This window comes from Hakea prostrata, chromosome 6 (assembly GCF_041222555.1).
Source record: "Hakea prostrata isolate BN-2017 chromosome 6, UWA_Hpros_2, whole genome shotgun sequence".
Taxonomy (NCBI): domain Eukaryota; kingdom Viridiplantae; phylum Streptophyta; class Magnoliopsida; order Proteales; family Proteaceae; genus Hakea; species Hakea prostrata.
The window spans coordinates 17109818-17127715 of record NC_142605.1 but is presented as its reverse complement, the minus strand read 5'-3'; the positions used below and the strand labels follow the sequence as shown (position 1 = coordinate 17127715).

At 36.9% G+C, this 17898-nt stretch overlaps 1 protein-coding gene across 3 annotated transcripts; it reads right to left on the bottom strand.

The window, feature by feature from the left end:
* Positions 1-1147: 1147 nt before the first annotated feature.
* On the bottom strand, positions 1148-16113 carry LOC149012386 (BED zinc finger and hAT dimerization domain-containing protein). Of its 3 annotated transcripts, XM_089158319.1 has the most exons (6): positions 15623-16113; positions 15410-15480; positions 4961-5033; positions 4067-4288; positions 2979-3868; positions 1149-2445 (listed from the first exon to the last, which is right to left on the bottom strand). In XM_089158319.1, exons 2-6 carry the CDS (start codon positions 15419-15421, stop codon positions 1522-1524), a joined length of 2121 nt encoding a protein of 706 aa, XP_089014445.1. In that variant the 5' UTR covers positions 15422-15480; positions 15623-16113; the 3' UTR covers positions 1149-1521. The 3 variants fall into 3 exon arrangements, with proteins under 3 accessions (XP_089014447.1, XP_089014445.1, XP_089014446.1); XM_089158320.1 differs by lacking the exon at positions 15623-16113 and having other exon boundaries at positions 4961-5029; positions 15410-15463; XM_089158321.1 differs by lacking the exons at positions 4961-5033; positions 15623-16113 and having other exon boundaries at positions 1148-2445.
* Positions 16114-17898: the final 1785 nt, after the last annotated feature.

Genomic DNA, 17898 nt, shown 5'->3' with positions numbered 1-17898 from the left:
TCATGAAATGATAATGAACTATCCAACACAACAAACTTCAAGGATCACAGACTTTGATTGCATAAAAACGGAAGGAGATTATTAGGATTGCTCTGAACCACTTTGGGTGTGATAGAGTGAGATCCAACAATATGGTGCTCTTGAATGTTTTGTCGATTTTTAAATTTTCTTCTTTTGGAGACTGCAAGAAGATTGAGGTCTAAGTCATATACATCGGCTTCATTACCATTCTTGTATATCGTTGGATTTATGAAAAAGAACCATGATGATAAAGTTTAAAATAACAACACTAAGATGGTGGAGAAAATCAAGATTATTTATTATAGATTTTCAAGATTTAATTTATTTTATTCATTTCGTAGCCCATATGAGAGTCTTCAAACTTTCTTGAAGGCTGATGCATTATTAATAGTATTCTGATCTAGAAATCTCAGCTTGCGATACAAAATCCATAACTACAGGATCATTGAGACCCGAGCTTGTTATGCTATTAGCACAGGAACTGTTTCCACAAATAGCATTTCTGATTCAGATTTGATAGTTGCAGGTTTTCACCTCAAATGGGTGAAGCATAGGGTTAATGGTAGGGTTGTAAATGGATCAGATAGTAGTAATGCTATATTCGCATCCTATTCAGATGAATTGGATATCGGTTTTTGGACAGATTCAGCTGGATTCAGATGAATTTCGGATTTTTTTCTTCTTTTAATACATTTTTCTAAATGGGTATAAATACAGACTAAATGCAAGTTTTTAACTATTGACATCTTTACCATTTTATTATAAAGCTTATGTCTAAAATGTTATAATTTGGCAACCTCATCGGTATTTACTTTAATAGAAAATCTAAAAAAGTATTCACATATCTCAAGTAAAAAATTTATAAAAAAAAATCCAATAAATAACTTAATCGAATAATTTTATCGAATGGATACTAATCGGTTAAAAAGGGAATTATCATATCCGCATTCTATTACTAATCAGTCTCAGAAATTATGTTTATAAAGCAGCTCAACAGTCCAGAATCTTTACTGTTCGTATAATGGTTTGAGTTAATGAAATGCTTTGGCTTCATAATGAAAAAGAATCCTTGGCACGATATGGTAATCCTTGGGATTTTTTATTAGATGTGTTCTCCCAATTCTTATGCATGGTTGCATCAGCGATAACATCAAACTGAGATCAATCAAGGATTGAAACTCCAATCTCAATGACAGAAATTCTGACTCTTGCATCCAAAAAAGAAAAATATACTTCTTTCTTTCTTTTGGATTTGATTCCAACCTGTACATTAAAAGATCCTATGTTACAGTTGCTACTGTTACATACAACAGAGTCAGACATGTTACATACAAACAGAGTCAGACAGGAGACACAATTAAACGTCTCCTAGTTATCTCCCTCTGCAAAAATATGACCCATGCAACAGCACCCTACCTAAGAGATTTGCTTTCCATCTATTTAATTTCTTACAACCTTACAAGGTCTCATGGACTTTGTTTTCATGTCATTTCATCTTCCTCAGGACAATTTTGTATCTAAAACATTGGCAACATTGTCATTTGAAGCAGCAGTAACAGAAACACATTCCATCAGCTTCTCATAGTCAACTTCAGTTGAACGGTACTTCAATTTGTATCCGCTCTGGATCCATGACTGTATGCATAAGATTGCTTGCATGCTACTGTGGGGCAAACAACAGCGTTGCTTGTTGATCTCATCACCCTTGCGGCAAAGCAGTTCATCAGGTGCCACTGAAGTTGCTTGAACAGCCAAGAAATCTCGAGCCATTACAGAAAGACGAGGATAACGTGTGCTGTTCACCTTCCACCAATCTAAAACATCTATAGGAATGGGTGCTGGAGGTTCAGAAAGATATTGTGTGAGCTCATCTGTGGCAGTGCTCATGCTCACCCTGCGTCTCTTGCGAGCAATCTCCTCTGCAAAGGATACACCACTACCATCATCACTTTCCTGAGCATTGTAGCCATTGCCCATTCCAGGGAAATGGCTGGTTGCATAATTCCTCATAAAATGATTCCTTGCTTCTTCAAGGTTGTTCTCTGAGTTAAGAGACTCTGGGATTAGCTCAATCTTGATCCTCGGATCAAGGACTGCAGCCATGTAAGTGAAGACATTGTAGACGTGTGTATTGTAATTCCGAACCTTCTTTGCCATGTCATCTGCTGCACTCTTTAGCCAATCAGGGGTGGGGCGGGAATCTCTACAGGCAGCAATGATCTCAGCAGCATGGTCCATAAAGAAAAGCACCAGGCCAACTGTTCGGACTTTGCTAGTGCAGATGTTATTTGTGATCTTGTAAAATGGCTCCAAGTATGCATGCATGATACCAACTGCATTCTTCTCCATAGGGCTCAATAGCATATTCCTACTCCCCAATATCTCCTCATGCTTCCTGATGACAGCATCCATTGACTTAGATGCCTGCATAATCAATAAAATCCCGTTTTCTTTTTAGTCACTAAATTCTCGATAAGCCAAGTTCAAATTAGGCACAAAGGGTCTGCATGATAACATTTCTATATATGGGCCATATTTCTGTCTAGAGTTCACTTTGTGTATTTTGATGTTACTAAGAGAAATTTATCAACAAAAAAGAATGTATTCGGTGCCGCATAAGAATTTATATTTCTAGACTCAAAGAGAAAAAAAAAAAAAAAAAGAAAAAAAAAGAAGAGAAACGTTTAGTATCTTACTGTAAACATAAAATTATTGCTTCTGCCATAGATTAACTATGTGCCCACTAAAGAGCAACTCTGCTCTATGTCTTCCATTTATTTCCAAGATAGAGAAGCTACAAATATAGGAGCTTGTTTTTTCAAATTTTTTTCAGCAACATCTTTGTCCTGGTTTATCCATAGCAACAAAAAAAAAAAAAAAAAAAGAACCAGAGGTGTAACCATGCAGGTTGTATAGTGGGTCCTAAATAGAATCTTGACATGGCCAAGAGGAAATACCTTACGCACGATATCTAGCAGCAAGTAATTGCCACTCCAACGGGTGGAAGCATCAAGTGGGAACTTCCAAGAACCTTCCTGAAATTCAGCTGTTGTTCGTTGGAAATCCTCTGATAATTTTAAAGAGGCATTCAACTCCAGTACAAATTCCCGGATCTTAGATATTACTGGTTTGGCGGTTCTCAAACCATCCTCTGTGATCAAGTTCAGTGTCCGAGCAGCACAAGGAATATAACAGAATGGACCTCCCTTCTGACCATCCAAATCTTCTTTCAATGTACAACAGCCATGAACCGCATTCTGGCTATTATCATGAGTACAACAGAGGATCTTGTTGTCAATATTGTACTTTTTAAGGATATTCACCAATAAGTGATAGATTTCAGTGCCTCCACAGGGATAAGGAATGCGAGAGATGTCAAGAAGAACCTTGTGCAAAGACCAATTATCATCAATCCAATAGCCCATGACACTCATATAGGAAACTTCCTCATATGAATTCCAAAAATCAAGTGCAATTGAGACCTTAGAATTCACATTCTCCAATGAAGCCCTTACATCTTCCCGCATGCTCCTGAACACCTCTAGGATGACTGCATGGAAATTCTCAGTTGGCCAGAATCTCACTGATGGATTAAGAAACTTGAAGGAGTTCACCAACCAATCTTCTTCCAAAATGGAGGAAGGATGAGGACCTACTATCAACCACTTGAGTAGCAACCAGTTCAAGTGATCAAAATCCACTGAGGGGGATTTTGCTTGAGGATGAGGTTGAGATTGTGGCTTCTTTGTTACAGGGCTTGACTGTGATTGTGGCGGCTGAGTGTTAACAGTGTCCCCCAACTTATCATATCCAGGATGTCGATGACTTAGGTGCCTTCCCAGATTACCTTCAAAAGGAAAAAGGCCATAGTTAATTGGAGCATGGTAATGGTTAATGATTATCTCAATAGTACCAGGCACAAATAAAAACCAATCCCATCAATCATGACACCAGGCGCTGACAAGCAGAATGAAACCTATAAAATTTCAGGAATAGAAAATGGCGCAGAAGAGAAGAAAACTAATTGTAAAGACACAGCACTTACCTGTGGCAGTCGCGATAGAGTAACTCTGCTTACAAAACTTGCATCTTCGACTCTTCCCATCAGGAGCTGTTTCAAAAAACTTGAGATAAACTGATGTCATTGATTTCTTTCTCGGCTTTACTTGAGGAGCTGCATTTGCCTTCTCTGATGAACCCAGTCCAATATCTACTGGATCGATGCCAGGTATAAGTGCTACATCCATCATGCTTTTGGGTTCCATATCTGTTTAAAGCAAAATAATAGAATTATAATGAACACTGTTTTCAAGTTTCTAATGCAAATAAGGCCAATCAATACCTCATTTAAGAAAATCATAATTCTATCTGCATCCATGAAAACATTTTTCATTTTACAGTAGTTTCAGGAAAATATAAGATTTAATCCTATCAAATGGTGCAATGGCGTAAAAATCCCTTCGAATAACAAGGGAGTGTAAACAACTAAAATTTTACCAACCAGAGGCAAAGAACATAAAACTAGCCTCTCCTCATTTCTTAATTTGGGGTTGAGGAGTAAATTTTGGTTTCTGGCTGGTTGAAACCTTGGTTGGCACCAAATCTCCATCCTTGGTACTTTGGTAGAGAGGAGAATACAAGTAACCACCTTTGCCTACAATCCTGGATTTGCCCTTTAGTTCTTGAGGATCAGATGTGGTACTGACTTGGTGAAGCCAGGCTCACATGCTTTACATTATATTGGTACCCTCTAAAGAGCTTTGAGATGAGTGTAAGTGGACTTAGGATACTAAAAGAAAATAAGATCAAACACTGGGATAAACAATTTTTTTTTTGGGGTTGGGGAGGGGGGGGGTTAATTGAGGTGATTCAACAAGTATGACCCATTGGAAAAATAAGATCAACTAGATAAGATATCTTCGAGAATGATTGCAAGTACCTTTCAAGGTTTTAAAGGTATTATTGACATTCCAATCAATTAGGTTCCCAGTTTTTCCGCTTACGGTACCTGTCTGATAATCAACTGATTTTTTGTGAGAAACACCAAGATAAATAAACAAGTTATTCAAGAAGCAAGGCAAAACACAAACATCTGAGGTAATTTAGAGACACCAAGAAATTGCTGAGAACCTTTCCATGCATAAATTGCCCTCTTAAACAATATGAATTACCAGTATTACATGGAGCTCCATTTGTTGATCAGACACTAATATAACATTAGAGTTGAATGGCAAAATGGGGTTGAAAGAAAAAAATGGGCTCTTAATTGGGATTCGTCTTTGTCAAATGGGAAAATTACATGTACACCCACTGGACTTAGGCTAAATTAACGAGGACAAGGTTTGGAGAAAGCCTCCTGTACACTTGTATATATCTGTTAAATGTGTAAAGTAATGGACCATTAGGAGCCGGTTTGTAACTTACAGTTGACATGACACCTATACCCTTGTCTTAGCGAAACCTTACACTGTACTCTGATCATATTTCCTCTAGCAATCACACTCAATTCACAGAAGGATTAAACACATTTTCCTTTATAAATATGAATGCTGACCTGATTACCAGGCAGTAACAAATGAGCCAAACAACATATGCACCACACAATATTATCACTCTAATAATTAGTAATACAAAGTCTTCTCCTAGTTGGATTTGAAAAACAATAGCATGAACGAACCCATGGGAGGAAGAAACTGCTCCTACATTCAGTAAACCATTTCCTGCTACCACATTCAATTCAGACAAAAACCCTCCCTAAGAAATATATATCAATTACCAATTGTACCTGAAACTGCTGATTCTGGTTGGATCAATGGTACTTCTGATAGGTCCCTAGTAACACAAGTCTACACTCGACAGGGAAAGTAAATCCCTAAATTCTAGGGAAGGAAACGATTGGCAGATTTGAAGAGTCCTATTGTATTCAGGTTACTTTTTAGGATTAGATTGAAGAGTCATATTACATTCAGGTTAGAGTCATATTACATTCGGGTACTTACTTTTGAAGAGTCATATTCGAATTGGGATGATTCTGTTAATTAATATTGTAGGAACATAATTGCTATAAATAGGGGGAAGGAAGAGTAGAGGAGACATGTTTTGAGATATAGAGAAAAGTTTATGTGAGAGCTATTGCTCTTGGGTAGCCGTAGGAATCACCTACTGCTGGTAAATGTATTGTTTCTTATTCAACTTTTATTCAAAGTCCCTTTTTTCTTCTTGAGTTATTCCACCTTGTTAAGTAGCTTCATTTGGGTACTTACTTTTGAAGAGTCCTATTCGAATTCAGGTTACTTTTGAAGAGTCCTATTCGAATTGGGATGATTCTGTTAATTAATAATGTAGGAACGTAATTGCTATAAATAGGGGGAAGGAAGAGTAGAAGAGACATGTTTTTGAGATATAGAGAAGTTTATGTGAGAGCCATTGCTCTTGGGTAGCCATAGGAATCACCTACTGCTGATAGAATGTATTGTTTCTTATTCAACTTTTATTCAAAGTCCATTTTTTCTTCTTGAGTTATTCCACCTTGTTAAGTAGCCTCATTCAGGTACCTAACAATTGACATCAGAGCATTCACGATCCCAGGGAAGTGAGATGACATTGTCGATCTTTCCAGGCGAAGAACAAGCGGAGGAATGGTTGATTGAAGTCAAGCTCTTCTGCTGGCAACATCAGATTCAGCAAGAACACTGGCTTGGAGTAGCACTCGAACATCTGGAAGATGATGCGTTAGATTGGGTCTACCGGAGACGCTGGCCGAAACTGGATTGGGCAAACTTCACGGAGGCCTTAAGAATGGAGTTCAGAGATGAGAGCGATAAGAAATCCATCTCAGCTTTGGACAACCACAGTATGGTGGTTGAGACAAACGTAGCCGAAGTCGATTTGAAAGTACACGTTGAAAAATCCAAGTCGATTCGAATGAGAGTTTCGGGTGTCGATGCCTACCGGATTAATGTCGGGGCTGCGAGGACTCTTGCCACTGAATCGAAGAAGAAGAGCTCAGTCCTTCCTGGCAGAAAACCTCAGGCGGCATCTAGGGTTGCAGCAAATCGTCGCAGGAAAGGAAGAAGAAGATGATGGAGTATTAGGGTTTTTGGGGTTGGTTCGGTTCACCTCAAACCGGTTCATGGGTTTGGTCCAATCCATATGAGCCAAAGATTGTGTTATTTGGGCCTCAATCAGTTATGTTTCGTCTCAAACTTAAGGCCCAAACAAACCCAACACAAAGACTGGGCCGCTAGACCCCCAAAGAAACCCCCTTGGGTCAAGCCCACTCCATTAAACCCCAGCAGAATAGATTTTCAGATTTTCACCTTGAGGACAAGGTAAAACTGTTGGAGGGGAGTATTGATAGGTCCCTAGTAACACAAGTCTACACTCGACAGGGAAAGTAAATCCCTAAATTCTAGGGAAGGAAAAGATTGGCAGATTTGAAGAGTCCTATTGTATTCAGGTTACTTTTTAGGATTAGATTGAAGAGTCATATTACATTCAGGTTAGAGTCCTATTCGAATTCAGGTTACTTTTGAAGAGTCCTATTCGAATTCAGGTTACTTTTGAAGAGTCCTATTCGAATTGGGATGATTCTGTTAATTAATACTGTAGGAACGTAATTGCTATAAATAGGGGGAAGGAAGAGTAGAAGAGACATGTTTTTGAGATATAGAGAAGTTTATGTGAGAGCCATTGCTCTTGGGTAGCCGTAGGAATCACCTACTGCTGGTAGAATGTATTGTTTCTTATTCAACTTTTATTCAAAGTCCATTTTTTTCTTCTTGAGTTATTCCACCTTGTTAAGTAGCCTCATTCAGGTACCTAACAACTTCTTATACTTATTATCCTTCTGTCCTCTCTACTATAATCTGCTGCTGCTTAGCCATTCCTCTCAAGACTAACCCAAAGAAAGTCACAATCACAATCCCCAACAAGATCAATAACCCCCCCCCCGCCCAAAAAACAGGAAAAAAAAGGACGGGGTTGGGGGGGGGGGAAGAGCCCTCATCAAAGTGAAAGTATGAAGTAACAAAAAAACCAAAAATGAACAGAGGAAGAAGATATGAAATTCTATAGAGATAATAGAGAACAAAATAAAAGAAAAAGAAAACAAACAAATTAATCAGGCAGTAGGGAAGAAGATGCTATGATTACCGGTAGGCGATAGAAAAGCGCTCAATCTAGATTTCTTTATCAAAAAAATACCTGAAACCACCGAATCTGTGGTGGCAACCATCTTGGACACCTCTTCCTACTGCGAATTAAGCTGTAGAGGTTTTCGGGAAGATAAGGGTATGACAATCACTTCAAGTCAAAGTTACATTCCATGACATCACCTGCTTCTTAATGGATCATTACTTTTGACATTAGTAGATCTTTTTTGTTTTTTTGTTTTTTTTTTTTTTTTTTTTTTTTTTTTTTTGGGGGGGGGGGGAGTGTACAAAGTGGGTTCTCCAAAACTTGTCCCTCATTATTAATTTAGCCCAAGTCCAGGGGGTGTAAGTGTACGCTGTGTAGCTTTCCTTTGTCAAATTGAACTAAGCTTTGCTTGAGCCTGTTCAGTTAAGGTAAGATGAATAGAAAATGCGTGATCAAGGCATCTAGGTACCTTATCGGGTTCAATGTGATAGTCACTTTGATATAAGAAAGGGGTCAGTCTGCCTTGGATGCCTAGGTGACAGTCTTGGATTCCTTGATGGCAGATTGTGGCCTTGTGACAACATGGATCATATTCAATAAGTTTTTGACACTTATGAGTTACAATAATTTATGATTCCCCCCCCCCCCCCTTATGATTACACTTATCTAATATCCTATGCTTAAAATATAATATAGTAGTTTTCTCATCTTAGGTCAACCAGCATAATTACATCATATTGCAACAATATCATAGTTGTTTAGCACCCAAGTGCTTTGGGCACCTGGGTGCCCCATTGCCCAAGTCTAGGCACCTCCAGTGTCTTCGATCACCTAGATGCCGTGACAGATATGCTTGGTATGGCTTGTATGTTGCACATAAACATAAGAAACATAAAAAAATTATCATTCCTACACTCTGCAAGCTGCAAAGGTGCCTAGGCAATAAGGCTAACCATGGACATCTTGAAAAACCTAAACTGATTAAATACACCAAAAAGACCTTTCTGTACTATTTAACATAAATTGGAACAGAATTATATTAAATGAATCAAGAACTGAACCAGCAAATCCTATTTGAAATAGTGGTTCAACAGAAAAAAAGAATTGCCTAAAAATAACCAAGTATAAAATCATCTAAACCACTACTGCTGGGTGGCAACATCAAGGGCCCTATTTGGGCTTTTTATTGCCAATGTAAGGTCTTCAGGCCTGCATCCATGGAAAGAATTGATAAGATCCTGGACAGAAGAAGAAGACCTAGGTCCACTAAGCCAGTTCCAGATGGACCAGAACTGGACCAGATCAAGCAAGTCCAACAGGTCTTCTCAAAGGGTCAAAAAGAAGCCAAAACACTGTTAATGTGAGAAGATTGTAGAAGCCCAAGATCAGATTCCTAGGAGATCATTCTTCAGAGATTTAGAAGCTTAGTCTAGTTCCGAATTTAGTAGTAAGTTTCTATTTTAATTATTCATGCATGTGGCTGAATTGTAAAGCCTAGAACTGTTTATTTCTATTTAGTTTCTAATTTTTTAAAATTCAATTGTCACTAATTGCTAGGTCATTAGATTCTATTTCTCGAAAGGTTTGGCAAAGCTATAAGTAGGCCCTTCCATGGCAATAGAAGATTAAATTTCAGAGAAATCAAATTTAAAGGCCATGCTGCTATTGCTTATCCATAGTCAACAGGTAAGATAGCTTCAGCCAGGGACCCAGGGCTTAGGTAGTCCATCTTCGTACCCCTTCTATTTAATCTGCTTATCCTTCCATGTTCTTTCATATGTAAATTGGTTGGGGTTTTTTTTTTTTTTTTTTGGGGGGGGGGGGGGGGAGTCTTAAAAAAAGTTCCAATTATTTAATCTGGTCTTCATTATTGTGTTGATCCTGGCTGCAATCAATCTCTCTGGTTGGTTTCCCCAGCTTGAGGTTGTCTCTTTGATAAAAGATAACAAAAAATGAAAACTGGCAGAAGAATTGAAAAGTGAGAGGGTAAATGTTGATGACTCTACCTCTTATTGAAAAAATACTCGTGGTGGCGAATGAGTACAACAAAAAATGATATAACAGAAAAAATGACCAAAAGGTAGAGGTCAGAGGATCAAGAATAGTATAGGGTTGAATTTGATTGACTTGCCAGGAATATGGATATGCAAGAAAAATCTGTTAGCAATCTGAATTCAATAACCAGCCAACTGTAGGAAGACCAAAGAAAAGAAAGCAAGGGAGAAGAGAAAGAAGTGAAGAAAATTGGTTAGAGGAAGAGTTGCACAAGATGCTCCAGCTCTCCCTAAGTTACTTTAGGCTGTATTTGTTTGCAAAGGTGGGGTGGGAAAAAAACATGTGGGTCCCATGTGTAGTGGGGTGAGGGAGAAGGAAAGGAAAGGAAAGGGTTTTGTGGAAAGGTGATAGTGATGGGTCCCACTTTTTACTTTTCTCAACTTTCCCACAAAGTCCCACCAAATATGTGGGGTTTTAAAATGGCTTAAAAGGAAAGTTGGGTTGCCACATCACCAGACAAGTTTCCTTGATTCAAGGAAACTTGTCTCTCACTTTCCCACCCCAAGCAACCAAACAATCTACCATTTTGGAATTTAAGGGAAAAGTAAGAAATCTACATTTTTTTCAAGAATTTTCCCACCCTTTTTTCCCACCCCACATTTATTCCAGCAAACAAACGCAGCCTTATTTACAGATCTGGGGATGCACTCCCAGAATATTACAAAATAAGGAAAGTTATATTCTGATACATTCTTTGAATACCTACATATTCTGAAGCCAAATAATAGGAAAAGTTTCCTAAACATGTTACAATCAATTTAGATATTCTTCCTAGCAATCTAGAACAAGTTACAACCACTTTAGATCTTCCTAGCAATCTAGAAACAAATAAAATCAAATATTTCCCACATATCTTTACAAAAATAACCACAAGACTGTTGACCAACATAAGATCCATGAATATCTTGTTGACCAAGCAACAATATAATATTATTCTAACTCCATCTTTTACACCCCCACCTCTCAAGCCGGAGCCATACAAGACAAGGGCTGTAGCTTGGAATAACAAGAATATATAAAAAAACTTCATTTATCTTGAACAGCAGTAGCAATGCAGCTCTAGCATCCGCATAAGGAGCTAACAAGTGCAGCTCCAATGCCCGAACAACTACGTAAAGTGCAGCTCCAATGTCCATATAAGGTCATCACAAGAAGACATGTAGCAGGTAAAAATATTGGTAAGTAAAAGGCATTATGGGTTATCGCGGACCGAATAGGTAGGTAAAAGGTATAGGTTATTGCGGACCAAGTAAGTAGATAAAAGCAGTATGGGCTGCTGCGGACCAAGTAGGTAGGTAAAAGACAACATGAGTTACTGCGGACCAAATAGGTAAAAGATAGTATGGGTTATTGCAGACAAAGAGGTAGTTAAAAGGTAGTATGAGTTACTACAGACCAAGTAGGTAAATAAAAGGCAGTACGTATTATTGTGGACCAAGTAAATAAGTAGGCAATATTTTATTATTTCTTCATAATAATCCATTTACTTGGTCCAAGGAAATAATATAGAAATAGAATAAAGATCTCTTTCTCGAATGAAGAAATAATAAAATATTGTTTCCGGACATCTCAATTGGTCAAATTCCAAGCAATTGTATCCTTTCGAGAAATGCCCAAAAGAGTAATTAATATTATTTAGATTTATATTTTGAGGCGAAAAACCTCCCCTTAAATCTTAAATCAAATATTTCGAAAAGTTTCACCGGCTACCCATAGCACAAGAATAGGTGGGGGAATTTATGAAAAATAGGAATGTGGTGATGAAATCACACATAGGTGGCAAGGGAAAGCAAGAAAGAAATTGGATGCATATAGTTATAAGAGATCCAATCATTTGGTCATCACTCGAAGGAGCAAAGCAAAAAGGAAAAGGGGGGATAAAAAGAAAGATCGATTGACAAAAGAGAGATAATTTACAAGATATGATCCATCTGTATTTAACATTTAACATATCTATTCAAAATATTGAATCTAAAAAGAAAAAAAAAAGAGAATTCTTGAGTTCTTTCCCTCAGCAAGTAGGTAGGTGTTGCTGTAGAATACCATTTAGGACAAAACTCTTCTCAAATAATACTCTTCAAAAAATCTTACATAGATAAGTCTTCAGTCTCCCCCTAACATGTAGCATTACACGTGGTCTAACCAAAATTTCAAAAGAAAAGCACCATATATCTTCAATCAACCTCTCATTGACAAATAAAATCCTAAATTGAGGCCGTCATGGTCCACCAAAATAAGATAATGGAAATTTAGTAATAAATCCATCGATCCCAACTCAATCCTTGGTTGAGTCAAGCAATCATACCAAATAACAGTCAATCCTCGGTTCCAAACCCATTTTGCTAACTCAAGGGCTCACAAAATCAGAGCAAATTAGCGCAAGTTAAGGAAATAATGGCTCTACTGTAATAAACCAGAATTTTCAAGGAGTTATTGGTAGATATAGGAAAATAATTGCAAATCATATATATAAAGTTAAATAGAGATGGCAAATTTGTAATTTTCAGAAAGCATGAATACCAAAATAAATAAAGAGATGGTAATGTATGAGTGGAAGGGACAGTTTGGTAACATAAAATAAATTAAGGCATAGAAAGAAGTTTACCGCGAGGGAAAATAATAAAATAGAAGATAAAAACAGTAACCTAATACAGAATTCAAGGAATAAAAAAAAATAGAGGAAGAGGTCCATCTATAGTGTGAACCGAGGTGAAGCAGAACCTGCGAAGAAGACAAAGCAAGAGAGAAAGGAAACCCAAGAATCAGCATCACAGGTTCTTTATTTATTTTTCTTTTTCCAGAATAAAGAGATCCCATGAAAAAGAGGGAATCAGGCTGCAAAGAGCAAGGATTGCAGGGTTTTTTTCTCCCCCTCCCCCCCTGAAAGGATCAGCAGGTTGATTCTGAAAGTATCACCATCAGATTCTTCAACTGTGTGATCCTCTACCAATGCAGATATCTCACCAACAAAAACCAGTACCAAGTCAAGCTATGGCTCAAGGATCTGATCCAGAACAGAGTATGCCAACCAAAACCGTATAATGTGTTCAATTGATAGAACCAAAAGAACCAAAGGAATCGGGAATTGTAGGCCGATTCAGATTTTCAGACCCAAAAGAGCTTAGGAATTACACCACCGAATGGCAACAATAGCACTCTGGCAGATTGAAAAGTAGAGGGCAGAAATGGAACAAAAACAATACCTTCAACTCCTTGATCAGATTCGACAAAACCTCACTTTTTGGATAGACATGGATAGAACTAACAATTAAGATCCTAGAATGACACATTATTAGAGAAACAGAGTCTGTAACCATTGAGCAATCCTGGTCATCATCTTCTTGTATTAATCCATACAATTTAAAACATGAATTATTTGTTCTTCCAGTTCAAACTAGAAGCCCCAAATGACTCTCAAACCGGCAATCACAAAGAGAAACAAGTGCTTATACACCTGCTCTGATGCCATGTTAGAAACCTGAATTCTATAACCAGCCAACCGTAAGAAGATCAAAGAAAAGAAAGCAAGAGAGAAGAGAAAGAAGAAGTGAAGAAAATTAGTTAAGAGGGAGAGTTGCGCAAGATGTTCCAGCTCTCCCTAAGTTACTTATTTATAGATCTGGGATGCTCTCCTAGAATATTACAAAATAAGGAAAGTTATATTCTGATATATTTTCAGAATATCTACACAATCTGAAACCAAACGATAGGAAAAGTTTCCTAAACAGGTTACAATCAATTTAGATCTTCTTCCTAGCAATCTAGAACAGGTTACAATCACTTTAGGCTGCATTTGTTTGCAAAAGTGGGGTGGGAAAAAAATGTGGGCCCCATGTGTAGTGGGGTGAGGGAGAAGGAAAGGAAATGAAGGGATTTTGTGGAAAAGTGTTAATTGTGGATCCCACTTTTTACTTTTCCACACTTTTCCACAAAGTCCCACACATTTTGTGCGGTCTTGAAAAGGCTTGGGGTGGGAAAGTTGGCTTGCCACCTCACCAGACAAGTTTCCTTAACTTAAATTAAGGAAACTTGTCTCTAACTTTTCCACCCTAAGCAACCAAACAAACTACACTTTTAGGATTTAAAGGAAAATTAGGAAAAATTTGTTTTTTTCAAGAATTTTCCCACCCTACCTTTATTCCAGCAAACAAACGCAGCCTTAGATCTTCTTCCTAGCAATCTAGAAACAAATAAAATCAAATCTATGTCACATATCTTTCCTAAAATAACCACAAGACTGTTGACCAATATAAGATCCATGAATATCTTGCAATATCTTGTTGACCTAGCAACAGTATAAAATTATTCTAACTCCATCTTTAACAAAATCTAAAGCTACAATGGAACTATCTTCAATGTGCAAAGTTCTTCAAGACACACAAATACACATGTAAAGCATGTTTCATACTGTAAAGACAATACTATGTAAGGTCAAACAAGCAAAGCTTCATAAGAATAATGCAATGACTAATTAAATGAATTACATGCATACAAAGAAACTAAAAGAGGTTTAAAGATTCAAAGAATGGTGTGGTGGAAGTTAAAAGATTCAAAGATAAGATTATGTCCATCAGGGCTGCAGTCGATAAAGAGATTCTCGATATACTTAGCACATGCACTGAAAATATAGATCAAGAACTTGAACTTGAGGGCCAACTTGATCCCTAAAAAGCAAGTCAGCTCAAAATCTCGGTGAGTTATTGCATTTTCATTTTTTGACTCAGATGTCCATCTCAAGGGGTATATGATGGCTTCTGCGGCTGAAACATTGTCTAACCTATTTTAGGCTTTTAGAACACAGTGTTGCCCTCATATTAATGGGAAAACAAGTCCTAGAGTTCCATTTCATGCCATAAGTTGTCAACCACTCAACCTCTATGATAAAGTAAAAGGCTAAATGCCCTATTGTACACAAAACATACCCATACAAGGTAATCAACTCATACATTCATGTTAGAAGATAAGAATTTTGAACTCACAATAGAGTAGTATAATATCTTATAGACGACCCATTTAGTTGGTATAAGGCTGAATTGTTGTTGTTGTACCTTGAACAAATGTACAATCAAGTCTGCTCAAGCTTCCAGTTGAGTGAGATCAAGTTGATATATCTTTGATTTGTTCAAGAGCATTTTAACTACAGCATACCAAGTGCTAACGAGATTCAAGCAATAAAACAATGAGGAATTTTTACCTCAAAGTTCATTTTAGCCAGCAGCACTTGCAGAAACAGCCAGCACAGTACTTCCACCTTAAAGTCCAGTCCTTGGAACCACAATTTGAATATCAAAAACTTAATTAGAAGATAGAAATCAAAGTGAACCAAAAAGAACAAAAACCCCCATTTTCTTTCTTCTGTCAAAACAGGATACTTAGGGTTCCTAAATTGAAATAGAGGTTTACTCACAACGAAATGCTGGTGAGAGATTCACTATCTAGCCGGCGAGGATCTCATTGACAAAATTTAATAGAAGCACTGCAAAAGCATTCACAAATTGACGCCACAAATGAAGCGAACAAAACCCCCAACAAAGGGAAGAGAACTTGTGGGAGGGAGTCGGATAATAAATCTGTATGATCGGAAAAAAAGGAGGATTCCGACACCGGAGAAGAAGACAGAGATAACAAAGAAGAGAGGGAGAGAAAAATGGAGAGATCGGGGAGGTGACAGAGCAAAAGTTGCAGAGGCAGAACGAAGAGTTGCAGAGAGGAGAGCTTGGGAAGATGAAGCCGGATCGGAGCTGATCTGAGCCGGATCGGAGCCGAGCGAGACAGACTCAGTGATGAAGGGTAAGATCAGTTGACCAGAGAAAGAAAGAGTCGAAGCTTTCAAGTTTTTAGCAGAGCCGCAGCGCTTCCTTCAAGTAGTTGACGCCTTTGTCTACGGCTAGACGACGCCATTTGGTCTTTTCTTAGTTTTCTTTACTTGATTTTCAGTTTTATATTTTAATAATTAGAGATTTAGAGATTTAGAGATGAGAAAGAGAGTGATCGAAGGTAGTGAGTGGTGGCTCGGCTGATAGATCTTGTGAGCCGTTTGGCTATCAAATGGGCTTTGTTTTTCTCCTAATCTACAAGCCCAACCCACAACGCTAAAGTAACACGGCTGCACAAGCCGATCGATTTTGCATGAGAGTGTCGTTTACCATTTTTGCCTGATCGCGTGGACCCTGCGCCAATCATAAGAACAAACCATCACTATTACTTGTATTTTGATCCACCAACCAACCAAAATTTGTATTTTGGTTTACATTATATGTCTTTCTATCATTAGAAAAAGAAAAAGAAACCTAAGAAAGATATGTCTTGATTTTTTTTGATTAATTTTTTTTCTAATAAAAGAGGATGCCTAGATTAAAGAACATAGGGTGTTTTGGGAGTTTAAGAATATAAAATTAATTGAGAGAAATCTTGAGTTTTAAGTACCAAAGTAATCGAGGATATTTTAGGGGTTTAATAATAATATTAATTGAAGGTAATTTTAATTAAGGTAGGTTGGGATCTTAGAAACATAGTTAAACGATAAAAGAAGAATCAAACTGAAAGAGTTAGCAGAAAGGAGATGATGAAAGAGGGAAGACAAGTGATATTATCAACTAAAAAGAGATCCAAGTGCTATTTAATCAACTAAAGGAAGAAGTAAATGATATTTACTATGGCATAAACGAATTGGATAGTGGTAATACTATATATGTATACTATTATACTCGGACAGATTCGGATAATATTTTATCGATTTTCGGATGGATTCAGTTAGATTTGAATGATATTTGAATAGTTATTTTTTTAAATAGATTATTCTAAATGGGTATGTTTAAAATTAATTACAAGCTTTCGAATATGTGGTGTCATTTTTTATTTGGGAGAATTAGTTTGAAATTGAATTTAGCAACTTTCATTGTTTGTACTGATTTTAGTCTTTGGTTTTTGTAAATTTCTTCACCATAGATTTTCCTTTGTGTTTTTCTTAGTGGAAAATTTAGAAAAGTATTTAATATCTCAAGTTAAAAATTTATAAAAACAAGAAAAAAAATCCAAAAGGGTAGTTGATGGATAATTTTACCGGACGGATAATAATCAGTTGGAAAAATGTATACCATATCCACAAGGTAATTTGATGGATAATTTTATCGAATGGATAATAATTGATTGGAAAAATGTGTACCATATTCAAATCTTACTAATAGTTAGTCGGATTCAGATACCTTAAACGGATATGAATGCGAATTTAGAAGCAAATTTCGGTTATTCATTTACACCCCTAATATTTACTCTTTTTCTTATGGTTAAAAGAAATTAAGATAACTACCAATGTCCCTCAGTATTATAGTTTAATTATTAATTGAATTTTTTTTAAAAATAAAATTGCTGCTGCCCCTCTGACTTCTAATGGTGTTAAGAGGTTGTCAGTTTGGATGTGATATGTCCATTGAGCCTTTGATTAAAATTAAGAAGCCAAAGACAATATTTCCCTCATTTACAAAAATCATATAGTATCATTTTTGACCTTATATTCTTGTCATTTGAATTTTAAAGAGTTATATCTTGATGATATTAATAAATAATAACAAACCTCACAATTATTTTGAATTTTGGAAAAATATAAAAATAAAGATATAATGTTCTCAATTAACTAAAGGAACTTAATGGCAAGGCATTAGTACTTTCAAACAAATCTAAAGT

Coding starts and splice junctions, on each gene's coding strand:
- LOC149012386 (XM_089158319.1), bottom strand. Junction 4,289..4,960: donor TACCTTTAAAACCTTGAAAG/GTACTTGCAATC, acceptor TGCTTTAAACAG/ATATGGAACCCAAAAGCATG. Junction 3,869..4,066: donor CTCTATCGCGACTGCCACAG/GTAAGTGCTGTG, acceptor TTCCTTTTGAAG/GTAATCTGGGAAGGCACCTA.